Source organism: Struthio camelus, chromosome 11, assembly GCF_040807025.1.
Source record: "Struthio camelus isolate bStrCam1 chromosome 11, bStrCam1.hap1, whole genome shotgun sequence".
NCBI classification, from domain to species: Eukaryota; Metazoa; Chordata; class Aves; order Struthioniformes; family Struthionidae; genus Struthio; species Struthio camelus.
Window position 1 is genome coordinate 9,189,761 of NC_090952.1, and position 23,891 is coordinate 9,213,651.

The following is a 23,891-nucleotide window of genomic DNA, read 5'->3' on the forward strand; positions in this document are numbered from 1 at the left end:
GAGTCAGTTTAATGTGCATGCAGGAGTGTGTGCAATTTGAAGGATGTACTGTATTCACAGTTCATTATTTTTCATTTTAACATGAAGGAACTGATCTTCCACCGACCTTTATGCCGGCACAAAAGATTTGTAGATGATACAACTGACCTGGTGGTATCTTATGTTTCTGATAAAGGGTGAATGACCAATCAGAGATTGCAAAGTAGTCAACAGCCAAGAGTCAACAGTTGTACATTCCTGGAATAAATATGTATTTTGACTGGATGACTCCAGTGCCTGAAAATACTAGGAATCTGCCCACGGACGCTTACCAAAAAATGCTCTTCTACTATAGTGCCCAAAGATTAATTAACGAGGACCCATTGTGCAGTGTCAAACGCGCTAGTAGCGGATGTCCTTTACCCCCGAAAGAGAGATTTCACAATGGTACTACTCTCCAAAGTATTTTGAGGGTGGAGCACAAAGTGCTTCCCTAGCTTCTTTTGTGGTTTCACTAACTGAGATCATACAATGTGCATGTTGCTTTCCAGAGTCAATGTAGTAAGTCTCCACAAGAAGATTTTATGAACTGCATGTGGTGGGGTGCCTCACTCTAGTATTTACTATGGATTTAGTCCGTTCTTGCTTCAGTCAGTGACAGAACCTCCAGGGATGTGGACATCAGTGATGTATTATCTGGACGTAAGCCAGGTCAGGGCTGCTGGATCACAGAGTGCAAGGTGAATAGAGATTAAATCACTAAATGGGGAAAGAAAGCAAACAGGTGAAGCTGTAGAGATTATAGAGTTGATCATGTTGGGGCTATAAAATATAGTCTTGCAACAGTTCCAGAAGATGAATGCATATGTTTTTGTTTAGATAAACATAATTATTTAGACTTTCAGCTGTCTTGGTCATTTTGATCCATTTGGAACTTGTGATGTAGATCTCCTGTTTCAGAAATCAAATGAAAGGTTAAGTGAGAGAGAATGAGTTGGCCAAATTGCTTATCTGTCCTGTCCCAAAAAGAAGAATGAGTGATCTTGATTTAGATATGGTAAGTGAACTAGAAAAGGTGGGTAAATGTCATGCCTGTGGGGCATAATAGTCTCGTAACTAAACCATTTCTACACATGGGAGTAGTTCTTAGTTGGTTCCACCCTGTCTGCCGCTGACGTGTACTGTCCTATTTTAAAAACTTAATCTGGGGTGGGTATGTTAGTAACCTGAACAGACGAATGCCACAGCCATAACCATTAATTTGTGTTACAGGCAGAGCTAATTATTTATATATAAAATGGAAGTGTCCAACCAATCTATGTATAGCTTCCATTATGTAGGACAGACTCTCAGCAGCACTGATTTCTTGCTGCAGGAACGTTTTTTAAAGTAAACCCAGTTCTTAGTCACTCATTTTCATTTTCAAAGCTGTAGTGTTCTCATAATTTAAGGATAGGGTATCAGAGTTTCTTAATCAGTGTCTATTGAAGATGTGACAAGGAATTTGAGTACTTTGGAACGTATTATGTGAAACTAATGCAGGTTTGGAATCCCTACTGCAGCTGATTAATAAGAGTGCTTGCATTCCCTCCCCATAATATGAATTTTTATATAATGAGAATTATTTCGCAAAAGTGCGGCGATTGAAATTATCCTAGGCATTTTTATTATACACCATGCTGTGGGAAAGGATACAGGAGATTTTTTGTGTACCTATTCTGGAAACACTAATGAAAGAAAAATGACCATTTCAGGGATCTTTTTGTCGCTCTGTTGTGGAGAATTGTAGCTTTCTATGTATCTAGGTATTTCCAGTGCTGTCTTTGGAAATATGCATAGTTGGGTATTCAGTGCTGAGGGCAACCTTTTCCTAATCCTGACAAAGAAGGAATCTTGAATATTTCAAACAGCTTATTTTGTCCTTTGGGCTAATCACACAAAATGTATGCAACGTTCCAGCTAAAAGCTACATGGCAAATTTAAGTGGCAGATAAAAGAGTGAGTTTCACACGCTTTCCTCCCTGTATTTTGGAGTAACACTGCTTCTGTTATGCTATTAAAGGTATTTTGGTCTTTAGCCTAAAGTTTAAGCAGTTGGCTGTTCCTGAACAGGGAATAGTGCAATTGGCGCTTTCTTTCCATTATCACGTCCAAAGTTATCCCTAACAGGGAAGAGCAGGCAGTTTTACCGCTTTGGACACAGCGGACAGCCTCTGTGGGAGCTGATTGGGGACGCTCTCATCTTTTGTGCAGGGAAGAGGTTATGTATACTTTTACTCTTTGCAGGATTACTCTGCGCTCAGCTAAGTATCATAAGGGCCGTTCCTTAGGCCTTCATTGAGCAAAACAAGCACGTGTCTAAGTTGATTTCTTTTTAGCAAGACATTCAAGTATGTTCTTTACTCTTACTGAGGTCATTGGAGTTAAGCATGGATCTAAATGCTTTGTGGAATTGAATGTTTCACTGTTTTTCTTCACTGAAATTGTGTTTAACTGTATAGCAACATGGAGACGAGCTTTTGGGAAGGTTATATTTTAATTGGGGAAATAAATTAAGGTAATATCTGATACATTCAGAGCATTGCTGATATATGTACTGTATGTGCACAAAGTTCAGACAAAGCAGAACTAGGTGAATTCTGGCTATTTCTTTTGCTGCTAGTTGATTTACTTTGTTTAGAGGAAAAGAAAAATCTAAGGGAAGAAAGTGACAAGCAAATGACTGGAACAAACAGCTTGCTTTTGCACAAGATTGGCGATGTCCTCAGGAAGGGATAGTTACTCACGTTATTAGTATTGCTTTGACAATACCTTGAAGGATGTAAAGCAAGGGAAAAGGAGCCTGACTTGAACTGGTTTAAGTATTTTTTTGTTCAGGTGCAGTTGTAGCCCATTTTACAACTTCCCTTTCTCGGTTTTAGGCAACATTTTGATGCTGGCTGACTTGGCTGAGCCTGTAGAAGTCTATACCAAACTAAGTGCAAAAATGGCTCAAAAGTCACTGTTCTTAAAAGGCTGTGCTCATGTTGACAGCTCAGTACTTCCTTGTGCTCTTCCCGCTCTTTAGTCTTATCCCATGAGGTAGATCAAGCATCCTTACACCAGCTGTCTCCCACACATAAGGCTACATTGACCCCTAGTGTAAATCTACCATGGTAAACACTTACATCAGAGATTTTCTCTCTGACTCAAATCCGAAAGATTCAGAGAGAGATTTGTAGTTAGCTTTGGAGTGGAAGGTTGGATGCAGTTCCCTTCCCCGCCTCTCAATCCATCACCGTCTTGCCGAGCGCATCACTAAAAGCGCAGCCGATTTCTACCAACAACATTTTCCTCATTTTTTACTTTGAAAATTTGATCATCATTTGCTTGTCAGCTCTGGAACTTTCCTCTTAAAAAAAAAAAACAAAAACAAAAACCGAAAACCTTTTATAGCAGATGGTTTTGGGGAATGATGCATGTGAAAACAAAATGCAAATAATAAATTGCTGCCATATTTTCAAAGTTGGTGGTCTGTGTTAACTGTAAAATTGGAGGATGAATCACAGTGGACTCATTCCAGCTTATCTCATGGTACAGGTTTTGCTGATAAGTACTATCAACCCTCTCTTGACTTCCCATGAAGATTTTTCTCCTGTAGTATTTTTAATAGTTACAATTGTTTACAAAAGGAAGGAGCTAAGTCACTTGGAAGGGCCAATGCTTGTCCACTGACCAGCTGTATCCAGAACGAATGCAAAAGTGGAAACGCAGTATAATTATGCCTGGGGAGTTGTTGCATTCGCCTCAGTGATATATGCCTCTGAACAAGCATTTTAGTTGAAAGGGATGAAATTACTCAAGATACTGTTTTCCTGTTTTCTGTTGCGGTTAAGTGATAGCTTTTTGTATTCAAAAACCAAAACTTTTCCATCTGGGGGGAAAAAAAAACTTCAAGAGGTAACTTCTCATGTAACAGTACTATACGAAGCTAAGTTGTTCTGGAAGATGTCAGGTATAAAAATATAGGCTTGAAAATCTCACTTGGTCATGGATAGGTCAGGCTACCTCCTTACAAAATATGCTGAATGCAAGATTTCCCTCCCCTTTAAAGAAAGAAAACTTTCAGATTACCACGGACAGGGAATGGTTAGTTTTATGGTGACTTGGCAGAAAAGTCATCTTCAAGATTGTAATCAAGTCTGAGATTTGTTTTGAAAGTGAAACGTTACGTGACTTGCATGTGCTTCATAGTTATTGAAGTTTGTACTGATACGGAGATTTGAGACAGCTTTAAAGGTGGCTTTAAAAGATATGATAATATGAGACTTGACAGCAGTTCAGATGCAACACTGGAAACTTCAACCACTTGGAGGGAAAAAAATGGGTTTTCAAAAAATTCACATTTCATCTACGACTGTACGGTTTTTTGCAAGGTAAAATCACAAATAGAAGAGTTGCTTGAATTATTCCATCGTTTCAGTTTGTGAATGATTAAATGCAGCTACTCATGAAAACTTGTTTCCAAGTTATATGGATATATTTAGGAGCATGTGAAAACTTTTATGTATCACGGGAATTCAGGATAAAGTGAGAAGCTGTCTAAAAGCGGGTTATCTGACGGAAGGGTATACTTTCTCTGTTGTGAGGTGGTGGTGGTTTTTGATTTTTTTTTTTTTCCCCCCCCCCCCAAGATCTACCACTTTTAGTTGATTTGCTTGTGTTGTTCATAGAGGTTTGGATTGGCTGATGGGTACATATATCATACATGTACACTGTACAACATATATTAACCATAAGGCTCACCTCCTTTAGCTGCGTCATCAATACTTTTATAATATCCAAAATATCAATCTGTTTTATCAATTTTAGTACAATAAGTATCTGCACTAGTTGGCTATGGGTGTTGGATGTAGCCGGAGTGTTGTGATCTTATGTAAGGCTTATGAAGCTGTTGGGAAGGTAAACGCTTGGTAAATAGCCATGCTAAATGGTGCAAATAATACAGTTATCTCTGATTTTTGGAATCACTATGTGTGGTCTTGTTCTATAGCTCATAGCTCTGTGAGGTTGCAGAAGCAGGGCAATGTTTTCTTCTTAATTTGGCATTTGCACAGCTTTGATAGACAGTGGTATAAAGAAAGCAGATTCTTTGCTAGTATTGTTGATGTTTTTCAGTGTTATGTGCTGTGACAATATGTGAAAATGTGCTTAAAATTCACTTTCAGGTAAATTTCACATTGTCTCTTTCCATACAAACAGATGTATTTTGGGATGCACAAACAATACCAATGGACAGTTTCTTTATAAATTAAAGCAACAAACTGACTGTGCAGTTCTTCTTCCCTGAAGTGAGACAGTGAGTCCTCTGCAAGCAGTTTTCCCTGCTAGGAGGTGCAGTAGTTCTACTGTTCCTTGCAGTTTGCGCTGCCACGTTTGCATGATAATGGATGCCATGGGCATCCCGAGTGCTGCCCGTGCACTGACTTCAGTGAGACTAATGCAGAGAACTCCCTCCGCCCCCACAGGGTGCAAGGCAATGAAAATCTTTCCTCTGTATTCCCTTCCTCGCTTCCATCCAGAGCCCTCCAAGAGAGGGGCACATACCTACCGCTAGTGCAGTTTCATGGGTGCGTGTGCGTAGTGCCAACACCCACATACGCATTCTTTATGCGTGGCTAAATTTCATCTGTTAAGGAATACATCATGAATTTCAACAAGAAGAAGGAACAAAAATAACAAAAGCTCTTATACAAATTGGTATTGGTACTATACTAAATGTTATAAAAGATCTATCTCTCTAATAGGCTATGGAGTTGTTCTTGCTTTAGAATAATAAGGATCTCTGACAGACATCCTAAAGATCAGAAAATGTTCTCTGTGTGGATGCTGTCTTTAAAGAAATTAGCGTAGCGAACAGTGTTTTATAATCCTTGTCAGAATATTGAGTATTTAAAAATCGGTAATTGTACCTTGAATAAGACTCATCACCACTCTCAAATATTAAGTGGTTGACCCTGCTTGCTCAGCCGCTTAGGTGTTGGGTGGAATAACTGCAGGATCCTTCAAGCCAAGCAGCTGCCGGGCCTCGCAGCGTGGCGAGAGCAGCTCGGGGCATAGACGGGGGCTGTGCTGGTGGTTTCCCAGCCAGCAACAGAGACCTTGGCAGGCACGATAAAGAGGCATTCCTTGTGTGTAGCTGTGTGAAGCTTTTGATTTTTCTAAACTATGTGGAGCTATTTGGAATTTTGTTACTCATATTTTCAGATGATGTAATCACCCTTTCTCTACTTATCTATTTTCTAACCCACTAGCAAGTGGAAATGAGGCCTGTGGCAATTTATATGCCCTTTTTGCACAAATATAATAGTTTAGATGGTATGCTTGGCAGCTGCCATACACAAATCCTGGAAATCCTTTAGCATGAGGAAAAACTCCCTTCATAGTCTGCAAACTCTATCCCCAAACTCCATTCAACTAAAGATAAATGCTTGTTCCTCAGAAAACGTGAGTAAGCTAACCTTATTGCTTGAAAAACGTCAGATCATTTTTGCTGTTTACATAAAATGCAGGAATTAGCCTTTAAAATTTGTTTTATTTCATTTTAAATTAAATTTTCAATGCAACAGCACTCCTGTCTCACCCACAGGATTGAAAGCAGGGAGGAGGTATGGGGGTAGAATTTTTCATGAATTGTTCTGGGGCCAGGGCTTTCTCCAAGCTTTGTAACCTGATGCACTATTTGAATTGGAAGAAGTTTCTGTTAGTAACTTTCATTTAGCCTGAGCTGCCACTAAAGATGTCTGCCGGCTCTACGAAATGAATGAAAATGTTTGAGGAAATTGGTTTACCAAAGAAGTCAGTGAACCCTAAAATAAATTAGTATCTTAGCTACAAATTCACATTTAATAGCTTTATTTGGAAGGCCTTTTGTGCAGTAAAAGATAAGCTTGTGGCTTTGTGTTGTGTCCTTTCTCATGTAGTCAGTAAATAAACTGTCTGGTTTTAACTGCATGTTCATTGACTGATAGGCCTTTCAGAAAAAGGACGCACCCCTTTGTGTAATCCTATCAACAACACCGAAAAATATCAGAAAGCAGAGCTGTTCAGAGCCAAATTCTAATCTATCAACGTCAAATAACCAGTATGTGACGTCCCTGTTACTGTAGTGTTTGGAAGCCAGTGATTTCCACTGGGACTGTAAGAGAAATAAGGGGGTTCTGGGGCTGAGAGAAGGGCTTACCATCTGGCTTTCTGTGCTGCTTACGAATTATACTTAAACTATGTAAATTCTCATTTTTGAATGTGTGCTTTTTACACTTCTAATCCTGTTAGAGTCAACAAAACATGTTTTTCCAGCCTTGACGCAATTTGACACCAGATTTTAATGTAACAAGTTATAGGAGATATTTGTAGATTTTAAAAAATGGAGACTTTGAGAGCAGTTTCTACCAAACTTTATTACATGAAGTCGATTTTTTTCACCGAATAGGATGCTTTTCTTTCTAGATACTTTTGCTGCTAGTTGCTGGAGCTGGGCTAGGCAAGGAGGTGCCGCTTTGTTGCTGAAGCTTGCTATGGCAAAGGCAAAGTGGCAAGTTACCACCGAGGCCTGCCTCCTGCTCTGGCTGGCCACTGGCTCATAGCTATCTCCTTTGAAAGAGACTAGCAGTTTATGAAAGATGTTAAGTCTCTTGCCTTTGTAACTGGAAGGATGTTGCCCTCTTCTAATTTCCTCCTACGTATATTAATGGAAGTTTGTCCATACTTGCTTTTGTGCCAGTATTGTCCTTTCTTCTAAATAGTTAGCATAAGGTAGCCCAGCATTCAGTCCCTGGCAGTCACCTGTGGTGCTATTTTATATGCTCTTAACATAAAGAGATCTCTTTGCTAGCATACATTCTCAGTTACTGATGGTCAGAAGCGTAAAATGCTCCTGAGCAGCAGAGTGGTATCCAGAATATTGTTTTTAAAAAGTCCTTCAACTTCTCTAGCATTTACCTTCCTGGTGAATGTATAGAGAACAATTACATCACCTTCAAATCGTAATTTTACTTGCCCAAATAAACAATGCTATGTAGCAGGAAGGCTCTTAAATCACACGTTTGTGATCAGAGGGATTTTCAAGCTCTGTGCCTGTGCAGAATTCATCTTTCTTGAAAGCAGATGACAAAAACTACACAATATTCCAGCTGAAATTTTACTCATGCTTTGTACCATGCAACTGATGCCTCTGAAGTCACTTTCTCTGAAGCGTGTCCAGCTACAAGCGGGTACTACTATGTAGCCTAAAAAAAAGACAAATGAGACCTTAGGTGTCAGGTGAGGCTTTTTGCTTAGAGGCTTGTATCCTCCTTTTGCTCGTTAGCTACTTTTGTTAGTTACTATTTCTTCATCTACTGCTTCCCCTTTGCTTTATGGCAGAAATTCCTGTTATTGGTTGCTGGCCATAGCCTAGCTCTCTGCGCTATTCAAAAAAACGAAGCGGACAGGGAAAGTCAGGGTATGGTGCATCTCGCTAGAGGAAAGGCAAAAGGAGTTCAGATGCCTGATGTTCTTTGTGGGAATAATTTGTTCGTATTTCAATTTTATCTGATGTTTTGTTGACATGATTAATTTTATTCTCACCTGTTGAATACCTCACTGCCAAACAAATCCCAATAACTGTTTTCATACAATCTAACTGGCAAGCCTGTCAGTTTATCTCTGCTTTGTGACACTTTGTATGCTAGAAAGAATTACTGAATCCGTTTGCTATATGGTGTCATGCTGTGTTAGCTGGGTCGTACTGCGATTTCTGAGTACAGAGGTTGCTGTGGTTCCTACTTTGTCTTTTTTTTTTTTTCAAGGATTTTTAGCTTTGGAGAGTATTTTTCATGTCATTAAGGCAACTTTGTATTTACATATGCTTAGCAGAGCAGACTCTGGCGTGCCAGTTTTAGAAAGAAGAATAGATCCTGTGCATAAGTGTTTTCAGAATTGGGCTCTCAAGTTCTGTAGTGTAACAACTAAAAGAATAATAGACAAAGAAAATGTTATAAAGAATTTAATTCTTACAAGCTAGAAAAGTTAAAAAGGGTGCGGTTAACACAGCAACATTACTTAGCTCATGCAGTAAACAGGGATATTATGTTTCATTAGAAATTTTTCACTGTGACATTTTACCAGGCTGTCTGGATGTCTGGTACTGTAAATATAATTTCTTTATTAGTCATGAGCAGATAGTAGGACTCTGAACTGTAAGGAAAATGTTTTATTTGCAGCTTCCAAAAGTTTTCATTATGCACCATTTCCAGCATTTTATTTTGACATTTCTGTCAGGATTTTATTCTGGACAAGAGCGGTCCTTCACTGGAGTTGGCAAGTTAGTGGAAATGAGTCTTGGGGGAAAAAAGTTTCATCCTTGCCATTTCTCCTTAGACAAGGCAAAGATCCTTCCACTTTCTGTTTTGTTATCATTGTCTTTTGCGTAACATCTCTTTTCCTCTTTGTTTCACCGGCTGGCATGCTCTTCTTTCAGTGTGCTTTACATCCCGCAGTTTTGCGTGCTGATATTGTTTAGAATCTTTCTTTTCTAAAGGTTTCCAGCTTACTTTCCCATTACAGCCACTGCTCCTTAAACTTCCTCATGCTAAAGATAGAATTATATTGTTTTCACCTTTCTGCCCTCCTTTCCCGACACGTGCCCTCGTCACATTGCTCCGCTGGGTTGTGGGTTCCCCTCTCAACTCTTCTGCAACGTGATCCTTCGGTACAGTGTAGAAGATTTAAGGCGAAATTGGGCCCTACCCTTGCCTGTGAACTATGCTTCATGGAAATCTCTTGCTGAAGCCCTGTGTGAGTTGGTTTACTCCCCCTGTGCTGCAGGTACAATTTTATTTGGATTTGCAGACAAGGCTTTGAAGTTCGTATGCAGGGTGCTGTGTGGTGCTATGGAAGAGCTGGAACGAGTCCGAGGCTGGGACACCCCTTATGGCATCACAGCTGTTAGGTTTCTTTGCTCTTTTTGGGCCTACTCCAGAGCATGCTGAAGTCAATGGAAAGATTCAAATGGCAGTCCATCTGCATCATAAAAGCTTGATGGAAATGCACCAGAAGCAGCAGAGGAAAATTGTTCTTAAACTGGCACTTGTTTTTGAGTGTCTTTTAAAAAATAGTTTCTCATTCATATAGATACTTCTTAAGTAATATATTTTTCCTACTTTGCAATGCTAGTAATACTCATATGACCCTGAAATAACCCAATTAAAATCAGTATGTGTGTTACTCCATTTGTATTATAGCTATTTAAATCTCAGAGACTGTATGTTTTTCAACAGTGCTACTATTTTATGTTTATGTTTTCTATTTTAAAAAGCTTGGTGGTCTTCTAACCAACACATTTAAAATAGTTTAATTCATTTCTGTTATAATTGGTGGTAGGTTTACCCTACTATAACTGATATCTTCATTTTCTTACTTCCTCATTGTTTCTGAGGAACCATGCTTGCCAATCTGAAATATAATATCACGGAGCAGTTGGAAATATCTCTTCCCTGAATAAACACGCAGACCAAGCATGAAGTGCCCATGCTTGCACATTCAGACTGTTACCTATAAATGTTCAAATGACCTATGCGTTTGTACATTTGAGATTTTTTTTGGAATGGAAAAAACGTATTGAACTATTTCAGAAGAGAAACTGTACTCTAGAATGTTATATGCAGCCTTCAGACTTGTATATGTAAATATTATGTACATGGTTGTTTGCTGTTTAAGTAGCCTTGGAGTGTCTGGTGTCAGCTACTTCCCCTAAATAAAATACTTATGACATATAACACCTTGTTTGGAGCCAACTGGCTTTGGTTTGCTTCCTTTCCAAACACTTTCATTCACAAATGAGCAAAATGACTCCTCGTTCTTGGAAAGGGAACCTGGAACTACAGTATAAACACACTATTTTACATAGAACGTGGGCACATTTTTGGTTTTTAATAAACCTCAATGAGAGTTCAATCCAATTCTGAATGAAGTCAATGGAAAAATGCCTTTTGGCATCAGTGGGAGCTTGACTGGAACCACCTAAGCTAGCAACGGTGCCGTGGGAAGCAGCGCAAGCTGCGGGACGCGGAGCCTCGCTTAGTTTTGTCCAGCCCTCTGGGCCTCGCTGGGAAGGCCCTGTTTGCCCCCAGAGCCTGGGCATTTCTAACAGGGTGGGCTTCAGGGCTCTGAGAGCGTAGCCGCTGCAAGGCAGTGACCTGTGAGGAATCTAAACCGGTAATGAAATGGTTTCTTTTGCATAACCCCCTCTTGGGAGCAAAGCAGAATACACAGAACTGTGGCAGCTGAAAGCTCATGCAAAATACTTGGAACAAAGAATAACCTGGAAAAGAGATATATCAGAAGCTAAAATCTTTGAAGAATTTAAGGCTGGGTTGAATAAGCATCCGAGAAGGCACAGTCTGATTCCCCCATGGCATAAAGCTATCTGCTGAGAGTATAGTATACAATTAAGTGTCAGGAACAGAGGTATCCATTGGCTAGAAATGAGTCCAAATTCCCTCTGTGGGATATGCATATAGTCATGCCAAAAGGTGTTTCTTGGTACGCTTCACTCTTAAGTCCTCCCAGGATCAGATCATAAAGTCTTATTTCTGCTTGTGGTCAGAAGTGGCCTCTCAGCAGAGGGTTAAGACAGGGACCAGTTTTTAGGTACTGAGCTCTTGCTAATGTACGGAAGTGCCCCTTCACATTGCAAATTCATTCTATTCATTCCTTGTCTTAGCAGACAGCTTGGAGGTGTTCTTATTGCCTGGCATATATCTTCTAGAGGCAAATTTTATGCTCTCTGATTGTTTGTTTGTTTGTTTTTACCTTCATTGCATTAAGCCCACTTTTACTTCCTGCTGCATAGGGTCAGAAGTCCCTGCGTTGCATTTCGTTTTATGGTGGCTCTCTCACAATGTATTGCCTGCTGTCTGTCCTGCTCAAGTATTGTGATATTAGGTTCCTACTATAGGATGTTAAGGAGTAGTCCAAAAGCCCCGTGTCTAATGGGGTTTCTTCTGAACAAAATTAGCAGAAAAATCTACCAAATCACTGTTTACTTGGTTGTATTTTTTTCACTGGACGCGTCTTAAAATTGCATGAAGGTAGTTATGACTGTTTTGCAGCAAGGGATAATAATCCCTCAGGCTAGGGAAGCATGGGAGGTTGAATTTAAGGCTGTTTGGTTAATATCTGTTCATCTGTTGACATTGCCTTAAAAACAGAGGTGTGTTAAGTGAGCAAATCAGTGGGAGCATCAGGTTTTTAAATGATTTTTTTGTTTATCTATCTCTAGCAGAAAAGGTATCAAGCAATGTTAGAAGAATTTTCTATAACCCTGTAAATTCTGTAAAAGTTACTTCCTTTGAGAAAGCTAATGTAAAGAAGAGGTTCAAAGGTGCATGAGAAACTTGTGTGAGTTGGCTTTCACTTTTCGTGTTCCTCACACGACAGATGTGAGGAAATTTTAAAGGCTTTAAAAATATGTTCTGTGAATGCTTTTAGTAAGGAAATATTCAATTCTAGTCTAGACTGTTTCAGCACTTATTTTGGTAACCTTGAGATGGGGTCTTATAACTGTATTTCATTCAGAATTTCAAAACCTAGGTACTGTACCAGAGCACAGTTGGCAGTGAAAGACAGTTTTCTTAGAGAGGGATGTTCTTCATGAGTGGCTAAATTGCACTTTCTTTCCAGGGCTGTTATGAAGTTGTCAGCAGTCCTGTATTTCAAGTCTGTTGAGTGTGGGAGGGAGTAGGTGAAACTCTCTAAACTCATGTGGTTAACTTTCATCTAGTGTCACAATCTGTATTTTACTTGAAATTTAAATTACTGATATAGAGACTTCAGATTTACCTAAATATTATAATTTTCCTTGAAATAACTAATACTGGTATAGCAGATTCAGAATTAAATTTTAAGTTTAAATTTAAATCTACTGACATTTGAAAATGCAATAGGGAGTGCCTCCCTGCAGCCTAAGCTCTGCCCTGGAGAGATGCCACTTCTTGTTATCCTTTCTGGTTCTTTGGTCGTTTTTTGCAAATCCTTCCTTACGTAAATCTACCTCCGTGGTAGGATATGCATGTGGGATCAAGGACACAAAGTGTGTGTGTTTGTGTGTGTTGAAGAGGAGGAATTAAGAGCAGACTGCTGTCTCTAGAGCTATAGGAAGAGCAGCAGCAGATGTGTATGGCAGGCTTTTATTCTGTATGGAAGTAGTCACTAGAAGAAAAAGCGTAAGTGCTGTATTATTTCTTTTCCCCCCAAAATCTAGCATCAGTTGCCCTAAATGAAACAGATACCCTTTTGAGGCCTGGATTAGTAGGACTGTACAGAGTACACTGTGTAAGGTGATTTTTTTTGTTGAAACTATCTCAACTGAACGGTTTTGTAAACATGTCTGTATGATATGTTTTCAGAAATATAGATTTTCATGTCCATTTGAACATTTGTATTTCTTACTGTCTTTCTTACACATCTCCTCTTAGTTAAAAAAGCTACCTCCTCTAGACCAGTAGTTTCTCAGATTTCTGTCGCTCAGGGGCTGTAGCTTGTTCCTGGCGGAAATGTGCAAGAATCACAAAGTAAATTTGTCTTGGTATTTCCCATGACGTAGAAGTATTTGGGCATGTAGGACGGCTAAGCCACAAGTTCTAATTATTGATAATGATCCTAGTCTAACAGCAAATTCAATATCTGAAAACGTCATCCAGCTTTGTGAACTTTGGTAACTTCTTTGCACCTTGCAGAATAGTGCCAACTGTATAGATTCACCTGTCCTCTACGTATTTATAAACTATTTTTTTTCTGTCTGTTTGATGGTTCTGAAAATGAGCCAATTATGGAGAAGTGTAATTTAAGCAAATTTTGCCGTTTATTTCCCTGCAAACTCACACGATAAATGTGATGTAGGGGAAAAGTGCTGAAACAAAATGAAATCAGAGCATTTAAACTAAGGAAGATCTTTGACTGACCAGTAACTGGGAAATTCAACTTTTCTTCTTCTTTTTTTTTTTTTTTTAAACAGGGTGGAAAGAAGTCTTACAGTGGGCCGTGTGGTGGCCGTGATTGCAGTGCTGGATGCAAATGTTTTCCAGAGAAGGGGGCACGGGTAAGTTGGCTTTCATTAAAACACTAATACAACAGTCCTTGTGTGTCTTATCAATCTTTTTTAAAAAACAAAATGAAAGCTAAGTGAATATATGCAAATTTCAATCTAATGATCTCATGAAACAAGGGAAGTGATGAAGACCAGCTGCATTGCAAAAGTCCCTGGCCAAGACCTTAAAAGCTGTTCTGAAGGTTTACAAATAGCTAGCTTTGCGACAAGGTGTTAATGGAATCTCATTTTTGTATGTGATCTGAGCCCTAGTTCAAAAAGTCAGATGGCTTTTAAGTAGATGATGACAATTAAAAATAAAAATCAAAGTAGTGTGGGCTTCCAGGTTTTACCCAGTCCTTACTGTAATAACTTCTATTTGTTAGTGGAAGTGTTTTTGACTTTGGTATTTGTTTGTGAAGGAACAGTAATGTTGAATATAACTAAGCATTTGCCTTTGAGAAAGGCTTTTGTTTATCTAAAGCCCCTCTCTCTGAAGTCTAGGCTTGAAGGGATCAACGTTTAAGAAAAATTTGTGTAAAACTGCCTAATTTCTTCTGATGATGTGAAAGGGTTATGAACTTGATCTGAATGCGGCTGGTTATTTCCTGTCTTGGAGTTAAGCAGAGCTGCTGACCTCACCTCCCCTTCAATTACAATGTTAGGTTTTGTCCAGACGCTATCTACTTAATATAGATGTTCTCTCAAATTTTTTATCATATATCAAAATGAATCTGATAGACTTTGCTGAAGGAGATGAGAAGAGGAGAAAGCTGCGTTGTAGGTACTTGAGGAATTAATTTGGAAGGTCTTACAACACCTGGAATTAATACTAGTTGTCTTTGTTAATGGTAATAAAGCAATTGTTCTTGCTGAAATCACATGACAGGAATTAAGTCTGTCATGCAGAAAAAAAATCATTGAAGTTATCGCCTATCTATGGAACAATAATAAGCTAAACTTAGAGTAGCAATATTTCCGTTCATTTCAGTAATGGAATTTTCAATATTTTAACTCAATATTCAACATTTCAATACTAATAGCTCCTAGCCATTTCTTTCAGATGAACATATATCATAGATTCACACCCTAATCCAATTAGTTTTCTGTTATTTTTTAAAGAAAATGCAATCTTCACAAGAAATGCAGTTTTCATTTCCTCCCATTTCATTTTTAAAGCAAAGCTTTTAACCTGAAAATGGCATATTTTACAGCCAACAGTTAGCCCATGTGAAAACTTAATAAAATTATTGGCTATCCTAACATAATTCAGTGCTCGCAGATTGGAAATAAATTATTTCCTTATTGAAAATTCATTCACTGAGAAAGAAGAAATTAAATTTTATTTGAACGTTATTAATCCCGATTTTTCCAGGTATATTTCAATGATACAGTATGGGTAAATTCAAAGCACCACTCAGTTAAATCTCTAGGATTCAACTCAGGAAAATGTTGCTATTTAGAAATGATCTTAAGCATGTACTTAAGTGTTTCACTAACTGCAAACAGACTTGAGCGTGAATTCTTAATTGATAACCGATGACATGTTTGCTCTGGAAGTATACAGTTCTTTCAAATCATCGTGTGGCAGGGTAAAAACATGTCTAAACAGATGAGTGGAAGACCTTTGTAAGTAAATTCTTAACGTAACGTAAAATGCAAGATAAAGCCAATTCTTCAGCACCTTATGTGATTGGATACAGTGAGACGCAGACTTGAATTGGAATATCCTGTAAATGCTTTAACCTTTGGGTAGCACTGAGCATCATCCTTCTGTCTCTTTACGTTCCCAGGGTTCAGCTTGATTGTTTGAACTGGCCACAAGGCTGTTGACCTTGCAGTTTGAGCTCTTGCCATCTCTTTTGTTAAGATGTCACAAAGATTTTAGGCTGTTTTCATTGCTGACCTGAGAATTCATTTGGCTTTTAACTTGTTTCTTATGTGACCTGTACCAGTAGGCATTTTCAGTACTTTAAACGTGTGTTTCATCCTACTGTGACCTGTCCGTGGAGGAAACTGTTTGCTAGAAGTGGTTATCAGTCCTTTTTACAACATTGCTTCTATCAAGCCATACTGAGGCCTGCTGACATCTTCTTGGACATCTGCAGACAGCTCCTGGAGTCCTGCCATGCCAGAGGATAGAGAGGTGACTGGCAGAACTGGGCATGCGGATGGTGTGATTATCTGTCCTACAGCACAGCTTGTTTCTTGTAGAAGACTGTTTAGCCTGAGGCTAATTCCTTGGCTTCCTGCCTAGCTTTTCCTCCATTGCTGCTTTAAGTTCAGAGCAGGCAAATGGGAGATGAGACTTTGCCAATGCCCTGGATCCATTTTTTGTTCAAAAAACGTTTGAGTCCAGAGCTGTGGATTTTGCACAATTAACCAGCTCAGAATAAATTTAAGTTTTCTTTTTAAAAGAAAGAAATAGCTAAAAAAGCAGAAGAAAAATGACAACAGGCTCAAAGAAAATAATGTAGGCAGTGTCTTCAAAAGTCCTCCTCCTTGGTTGCACTGCTGATCAGATCAAGCTGTGATGAACTTATTTCTGATGATATACTTTCAAAAATATTCTTCAGACAGTAAAAAAGTCAGAAGTGCCTTAAGTCTCACTGTCCTGCCGGATTAGGAATTGGGCTCCTAGTAGATACTTCTGGAAACGTGAATTAGACAGGTAGAGACCCCACGTTCTTGTTTTTGCTATAGAATAATAGTGCACGTACAAGATATACTTCCATTCCTTTTTTATAACATCTTCATCTTTAAGGCAGAGCTTAGAAGAAGACTAATTACTATAAAGGGGTTTTGCCTTTTGAAAATGATTTAAAGGTGAAGGGTGGTGCAGTGTTTGTCCAGCACCTACTTGAGTAGTTCTGCTAGCAGAGTCATAAGGCATGTCTCATACAAGAGCAAAATTTCATTTCTGTCAGTTGTCCCTATAGCTTGCATTGACTCTGGAAAGCCATAATGCTAGCTGATTTCCATTTTAGGTTGTTCAGTGAAGTTTAATGCTGACCCAGTTTACTGTGAAATGTACAAAAAAAAAAAAAAAAGAGTTGAGAAAGCATCCTTCAACTTAGCCAGTGATTCAGAATTGGCCCTGGTACCTAATGACAGGTTGATGAAAAGCCTGGTTCTATGTAATTCAGCGGCAAAACTCCTGGTCCAGATTGTAGCCCTTCTCCCCTCAATTCTTTTCTGATGCAGATTTATTGGTATCAGCCCAGTGATTGTGCAGAAGCCCACTTCTTGATGGAGAGATGATATCCTCACTGAAAGGTCCCAGCTGGGACCTTTTCTGCAAATTCTCTCGGAGGTCAGATGAGAAGATTAAACTGAGTTTGTGGCCCTTAGTCTTTATCCTCTTGAAAAGCATATCTAGTATTAAATCCCCTATAGTGTGTGCACTGAAGAGAGAAAGAGAGAAGCTAGCTAACATGTCATGTGACGAATTAAGAGTCAATGTTATACCAGCAGAAGAAGCCCCCCTCCCCCCCCAACTGATTTGGCTGATTATAAGGCTAGGAATTACGGATAGGCTCGTTCCAGTTCTCCTAAGATGCGTTGTCAGAATCTGTGCTAACTTTGATATGAAATCAAACATAAAGCTGTAGAAGGGGAAAAAAAAGTTAGCATCTGTCATCTTTCCTTTCTTTCTTAATAGAGAATGTGAGAACCTCATACAGCTGGATTATCTAGATCAAGTGTGAAGCTGTTAAATCCCACTCTTTCTGCCACCTGAGATGCTGGCTATTGAAATAGTACACCAAAGCAATCTGAAAAGGAAGTTTGTTCTGGCCGTGGAGGTCCCCAAATGTACGTCGGTACATGCAGTCTTTTTCAGAGGGAAGGCAGTCTGAACGCAACTTGCATTAGTTAAACCCACCTCTGCATACATTTTTACATGCAGTCCTCCTCTTTTAGAACATCAGGTGGGTAGAAAAAGCAGCTATCTTAAACTATAATGCAAGAGAAGGAAGGTGGAAAAAGCAGCTGTATTAAATTATAACGTAACCAAGGAAGTGAATGTCAATTCTGATGCTAGCCTCTATCTAATGGAAGGCTAGATTTCTAATATATAATCCCAGTTATTTAGGTGACTGACCTACCGATAGAACATTTTTGGGACTGTCAGAAGACAGTACTATATCCGAAAAAACATTTTCACTCCCCTGTCTCACTCTTTGATCCACAGTTTATGGACAGGCATAATGCCGAAAATTGCTTGCTACATTGATGACTGTGTTGCTAAGAAATATGCTGTAGATAAGTCAGCAGTAATGAGGAGGATTTTCTTCCGTGCTTACAGTGTTTCAAGAAGCACTAAATGGTAGAAGGCCTGTACCGTTTCATCTCTGCAGCTCATTTTGCATCGGTTTATGGTAGTGCTGGCTTTCTTGTTTTTAATATGCTGTCATCTACTTTCAAACACTAGCAAAGATAAACTAGCAGCCGCAGTGCTCATTGCACTTATACCTTCTCCTGATGCGTATTTACTTATCTTGGAAGTTATAACAATATTAGGATTTGTTTTAAACTTTACTCGACATGTGCTGGAGCTCTCTAGCTGATACTGGTCTTCCATTTTTCGATTCTGTCTCAGCCTTCTCTCCTCCCCCCTCCCCAAAAGTTCAAGGGAAAAGAAGGAAAAAGAAAGCCCTCTTGGATAATTGTTTCCGAAGGTCCCCAAATTAATCAACAGAGGCTGTGTCCCAGGCAGCTTTTACAGCTTAGAATTGCTAGGAGATCTTGGTGTTACCAGTTGTATTTCTTTTTTCCTGTGATATATGGTCAAGTCAATTTGTGTATCTCTTAGGAATCATGTACTCTCTAAAGCCTTTATGCTAGATTAAATTCAAGCCTGTTAAAATAAATTGAAGTTACTTATCTAAGTATACGGTCTGTTACAGAACTGTTAGTGGTGTGTAGAACCTCTTTCCGGACTCAGAAAAAAACACACAGAGGGTTTTTCTCCATTAGCAACTAGTATGGTTCAAAAGGAGCGTATCTGTAGAATGAGACAGTGGTTACTGCGGATGTGGCAGACCCTTTATGCTAAATCTAGATGGGTTCTGTGAAGTGAAGGACCGCTGGACTGCATTAGGTGTGTCCTGGAGCCCGTTTCCTGACCTAGTCTCACCAAAAAGAAATCCATTTCATATGCTCGAAGACTACTCTGCAATGTGAAGCAAAGCATGAGAGGTAAGAAAGATTGACTGCAATTGAGAAGTTTTGCCTCAAAAATGTGCTCCTGGTCTGAGTGTAAGGCTAGTGTACGTGCACCCAGAGATATATGAGATTCCACAAGTTTTCTCTGTAATTAAAAAGGTGATTTTAAGCGTAGTAAAAATTATCTATGAGCAGTCAATGAGTTTGTATTGGAATCACTGCAGGTCAAATGAGATGTAAAAGATAGACAGATCCCCAGCATCCCTGGAGTGAGGGGCATAACCTGAGGTCATAACTTTGGATGATTTAATCTAATTATTATCTAGCATAAACTAATGTTGCATTGGCAAGAGATCTTAGATTAACGTTTCTCTGGAACTAATCCCCTCAACTTAATACAGGGTGCTCAAAGTGCCTCCCTTGTGATAATTAGTTGAAGATTGGTTGACATTTCTTTGTTATAAAACTGTAATAATTACAAGTTGGATTTTTAAGACTGCTTGCTGAGTTGTGCTTTGACTGGTTGGATACTCTGACTGGAGCAGTTTAGGGATTTCCTGAGGAAACACAATTTCTTTGAAAGTGTTTACTCATCCAAAGTGAATTTTTTTTGGCAGAAGTATTTTACACAAACATATTTGCTGGTGATAGACCTTTATTAAGCCATTGGCTGAAGCTTCTCTTGGTTTCTGTGTGGCTTCCTACTACCTTGCATGGCCGGTAGTGTAACGGACGGTGATGCTATTGTGATAACAGTGGGCTCCAGCTTGACCTACCATAACAATTAGAATAGAACCATGCTAGGAGATGGTGACATTTCTTTCAAATTGACAAGATATGGCCAGCTCTAAATGGTATCTTGGTGTACTAACTGTAGAGAATCAGCCTGGTAAAAATACTGAGATTATTATATAGTTAGTTTTAAAATGATCTTTTCATGCCAAAGGTAAGGAGGGATTATTGCGCTATTGTAGAAGTCCTTGACAAATGTTGGCCGTTTAACAGGGGTTGTAATTGTCGGTTCTTGTAACATGTTTGGGCTTGGCCAAGCAAGACAGTACACCGTAGCAGATATCACTGAATGCATACGCAGGAACAGGGAAACAGTCTGGTTAGTATGACTCAGATAAGGAGGTCAGAATTTTTGAGAATGAAATGCTTCTTAATTCTAGAGTGAGCTGTTCTTCATCATCCGGGTTAGAATAATCTGCAAAGCCATACCTCCTGGCCTTCTCTTCTTGCTACCTACACCCAAAGATTTCTCTCCAGGATGCTTCCTCTTAGAATAAGTACAGCTAATCATTATTTCCTGTTGCAAAAGAATGCAGAAGTCTGGGCCAGACTACTTGTATGTTTTGCCATAATCTTTGATTTCATCTCTAGGCCTCTTCAACTATTATCACAGGTTCTTCCTTTACAGTTCCATAGTAGGCCATCTCCAGTCTGGCTTCGAGTCCTTTAGCCAAACCTCAGGGGCTTGGACATAGTTGACATACCTAGGCCTCACTAGCTTTCCGTCCTTTGGCTTTCACAATTCTATATTTCTGCTTATTCACTGACTGTCTCAATGTACTGAATTGTTCTGCTTTTCTCACCCTCTGCTGTCAGCTGTACCTCCTACTGTGTCTCTACTTTCTCCTTATGAATGTCTCACTATCAACTTAAATGTAACAGTGCCAAAAGTCAACATTCTGTTTTGAAACAAAGTCCTCCTTTTCCTCCTGTTCTCTCTGCTGTTGTCAACACCAACATCTTTTCAGTCGATCATCTGTCTTGGATGCCATCTTTGACTTGTCTCCTTCTACCAGATTATAACTAATTTCTGTCTTTCTCTACAGCATGTCCAAGTCCCTTTCCTTTCTGTTGACATATGAAGAATTCCTGCCACCTTTCTTTGGCTACAGCATCCTTCTCCTTTCTGACTGAGGTCTAGAAATACTGCTTATAAAATAATATCCTGGCCTGCTGTTCACTGTGTTTCATCCGTTGGTGTCATTTTATTGTCTTTTATTCTTATCTGAAGAAAGACATCAGACCTTTGCATATGTCTACTTCATGTAAGAAACTTCGTCAGCTTGTCCAGTTTCTCTCTTAACTTCCTTCCTCGTGCTGTCTCTGCCAGCTGATTGTGTGATGTCTTAGGTTGAACTCTAAGGTGGACTGACTGCGTCGTAACCGAACACGCACAGCACCTTGGAAGTAAGGCTGCAACCTACTGAGGTCTCTGAGTGCTGATAGTCATCCAGCAACCAGACCCTTCTCTACCAAATGGGAATGTAGTAGCTGTAATTTGTTTCAAATTGTCTTGAGGTGCTGCAATTTTGACAATATTGCAATACTTTCCCCATTAACAAGTACTGGTCGTGGAATATATGTAAACAACATCCAGTTCTTGTTCAAATTCCCTTCTGGTTAAACAAATAAAACGCTATCATTTGATTTGGGAAGAAGATTATCTATGAAGTTGAAAACCGTTGACCATCTGTTCACTGTTCTTAACAAGTTTTGGCAATACTTTGAGAAAAAATGAGGTAACAGTTAAGTCAAACAACTTATGTGCCAGCTGCTTTTTTTAACAACTGCCAAGAACTAATTCTTTTTGAAGTAATAAAACTAACTTTGCCAAATGCGGCATTAAGCAATTATTGTACATGTCCTTCTGACCCAACCTAAATACGTTGAGCCTGGGCCCCTAATGAGAACCACCCCATATACTAACTAAAACAATGTAAATAAAACCAATCTCATTGTATTTGAAAGTATCCCTTATGCAATGGGTATCAAGACCAAACCTGTTTGTATGTGAAGTCTGACATCATCTCCCATAATACTGAGTACATTCGTGAAGACTTCTTAAGGGGACAGGCACTCCTATTGTCTTCCTTACCAGAGTTCTTGGAATTCAGTGATGGTCGCAAACTGTATTTAAGCAGATTAACCAGGGAATCTTTGGTAGCTGCTTCCATGATTTGTTTCACAGTTCAGCCAAAAAGACGCGCGTGCTGAATGAGGCTAAATATATGCTATGAAACATGCCCCGTTTGCACAGCATTGGAAACTAACCAGAAACCATAGCGTTGCTATGTCACCAGGGTGGCTGAGGTGACTCTATGACCTGAAGCTGTTTCGAAGTCTGTCTGCTACAGCAGCATATCTTGTAAGTGCTGTGGGGGCCTGTGTTTACTTTTGAAAACAACCAGAACATGGGTCCTCAGACTGTGCTCCATAGAGCACTTCCAGATGGTTTGGAAAAGGCCAGCAAAGAATCATCTGTCACTGTTCAAGGAATCATGCTTCATGCGAGTTGTAACCCAAGCCAGGTTTTTTTTAAGTCTTTCTGGCATTTTTGAGGCAAATGGAGCATTTTAAAAGCTCCTTGCTGCATCCTACAAGGATGTGAGATGTCTTAGCTTGAAAAGAAGTGATGTCACCCCACCAAGGGCGTGCCTTTTCCATTCCTCCTTTCTAGCTTGAAAAAAAGGTCTCTGGTTGTGTCAAACTGAGCTCTTCAAAACGGAGGTGTTACTAGCTTAAGTAGAGCTGTTCCTAATTAACAAACTGAAAGTCACTGGTAGAACCAGGGTGCTCTGCTTTTTCCTGTGGTACATCCTTCTCATCTGAAGACACTGTAAACCGATTCTCTCTGTCCTAATGCTGGCATTGTGAACTGAGGGTGCAGGCAAGTTATGTTAGCAATAGTTACTTTAATTTCTGGCTTATACAAGCTGCTATGGTTCCCACCAGTAATCTGGGTTGGTAAAGTCCTATTCTCCTTGAAGTCAATACCAAGACTCCCACTGGTTTCATTTTATGCATGTGATCAGATGGGAAGATAGAACCAGACTAGTCTCTTCCTTCCCTTTTTGGAAGCCTTGCCCCAGCTGGCCTTCTGTTCTGGCTTGGTTTTTGTGGCGCTTTCATCAAGAGCAAAGATGACAACAGTTACTTGAACTACAGATTTACTCCAGATCGACACACCAGAGAATTCAAAAAGTTTCCCCTTGCTTCCTAAATACAGGAGAGTAAAAATGTCCACATATCCAACTTTTTCTTTATAATGAATACTATTAAATCTTTCTTGGCTGTAGGGTGAAGCGCTTGAAGAATTTATGATGTTTTACTTGCCATATAATTCCTTAGAACAAGACTAACATTGCCCCTTTACCTTCCCTTGTTTGTTCACTTATTCACAGTAGGTAAAGAGTTGTAAACGTTCCTCGGATTGTTTTCTGCCAGCTGCTTCACCTAGCAGTTAGAGAGACAAGCAATAACTCCTGTAGGAACTCTGTAGTCCTGCCCAAGAAAGAAGTGAATGCTAATGTGAATCTTCAGAACTTATGAGTGTCTAGTTGGGCCTTTGTCCAGTGATTACTGCAGCAACATCTTGATTGAAAAAGAGATGATTAAAGCTCACTTAGCCTCTGAGAAGTGGCATAGGACTTTGCCTTTCCTCTCCAAACAGTTAACAAATGAGAAGGGGTGACCCATCTCCTGTATTGAAATTGGCCCAATTGGCGTTTTCTTCCAGCCCATTCGTTTATGGGGTTTGCCTCCTAGACTGTCTTAGCAATTTTTTTCTCTAGATTGAGTTCTTTAAGACCCCATTCTCTTCCTACCTGTCTCCTCTCACCCCATCCCA

At 39.4% G+C, this 23,891-nt stretch overlaps 1 protein-coding gene across 1 annotated transcript in view; it reads left to right on the forward strand.

The window, feature by feature from the left end:
- COL4A6 (collagen type IV alpha 6 chain) overlaps positions 1 to 23,891 on the forward strand; it is a 145,429-nt gene that overhangs the window by 38,922 nt on the left and 82,616 nt on the right. Inside the window, exon 2 of the mRNA XM_068957534.1 lies at positions 14,015 to 14,098. Coding sequence (XP_068813635.1) covers positions 14,015 to 14,098 — 84 coding nt within the window. The remainder of the gene's footprint in view (positions 1 to 14,014; positions 14,099 to 23,891) is intronic.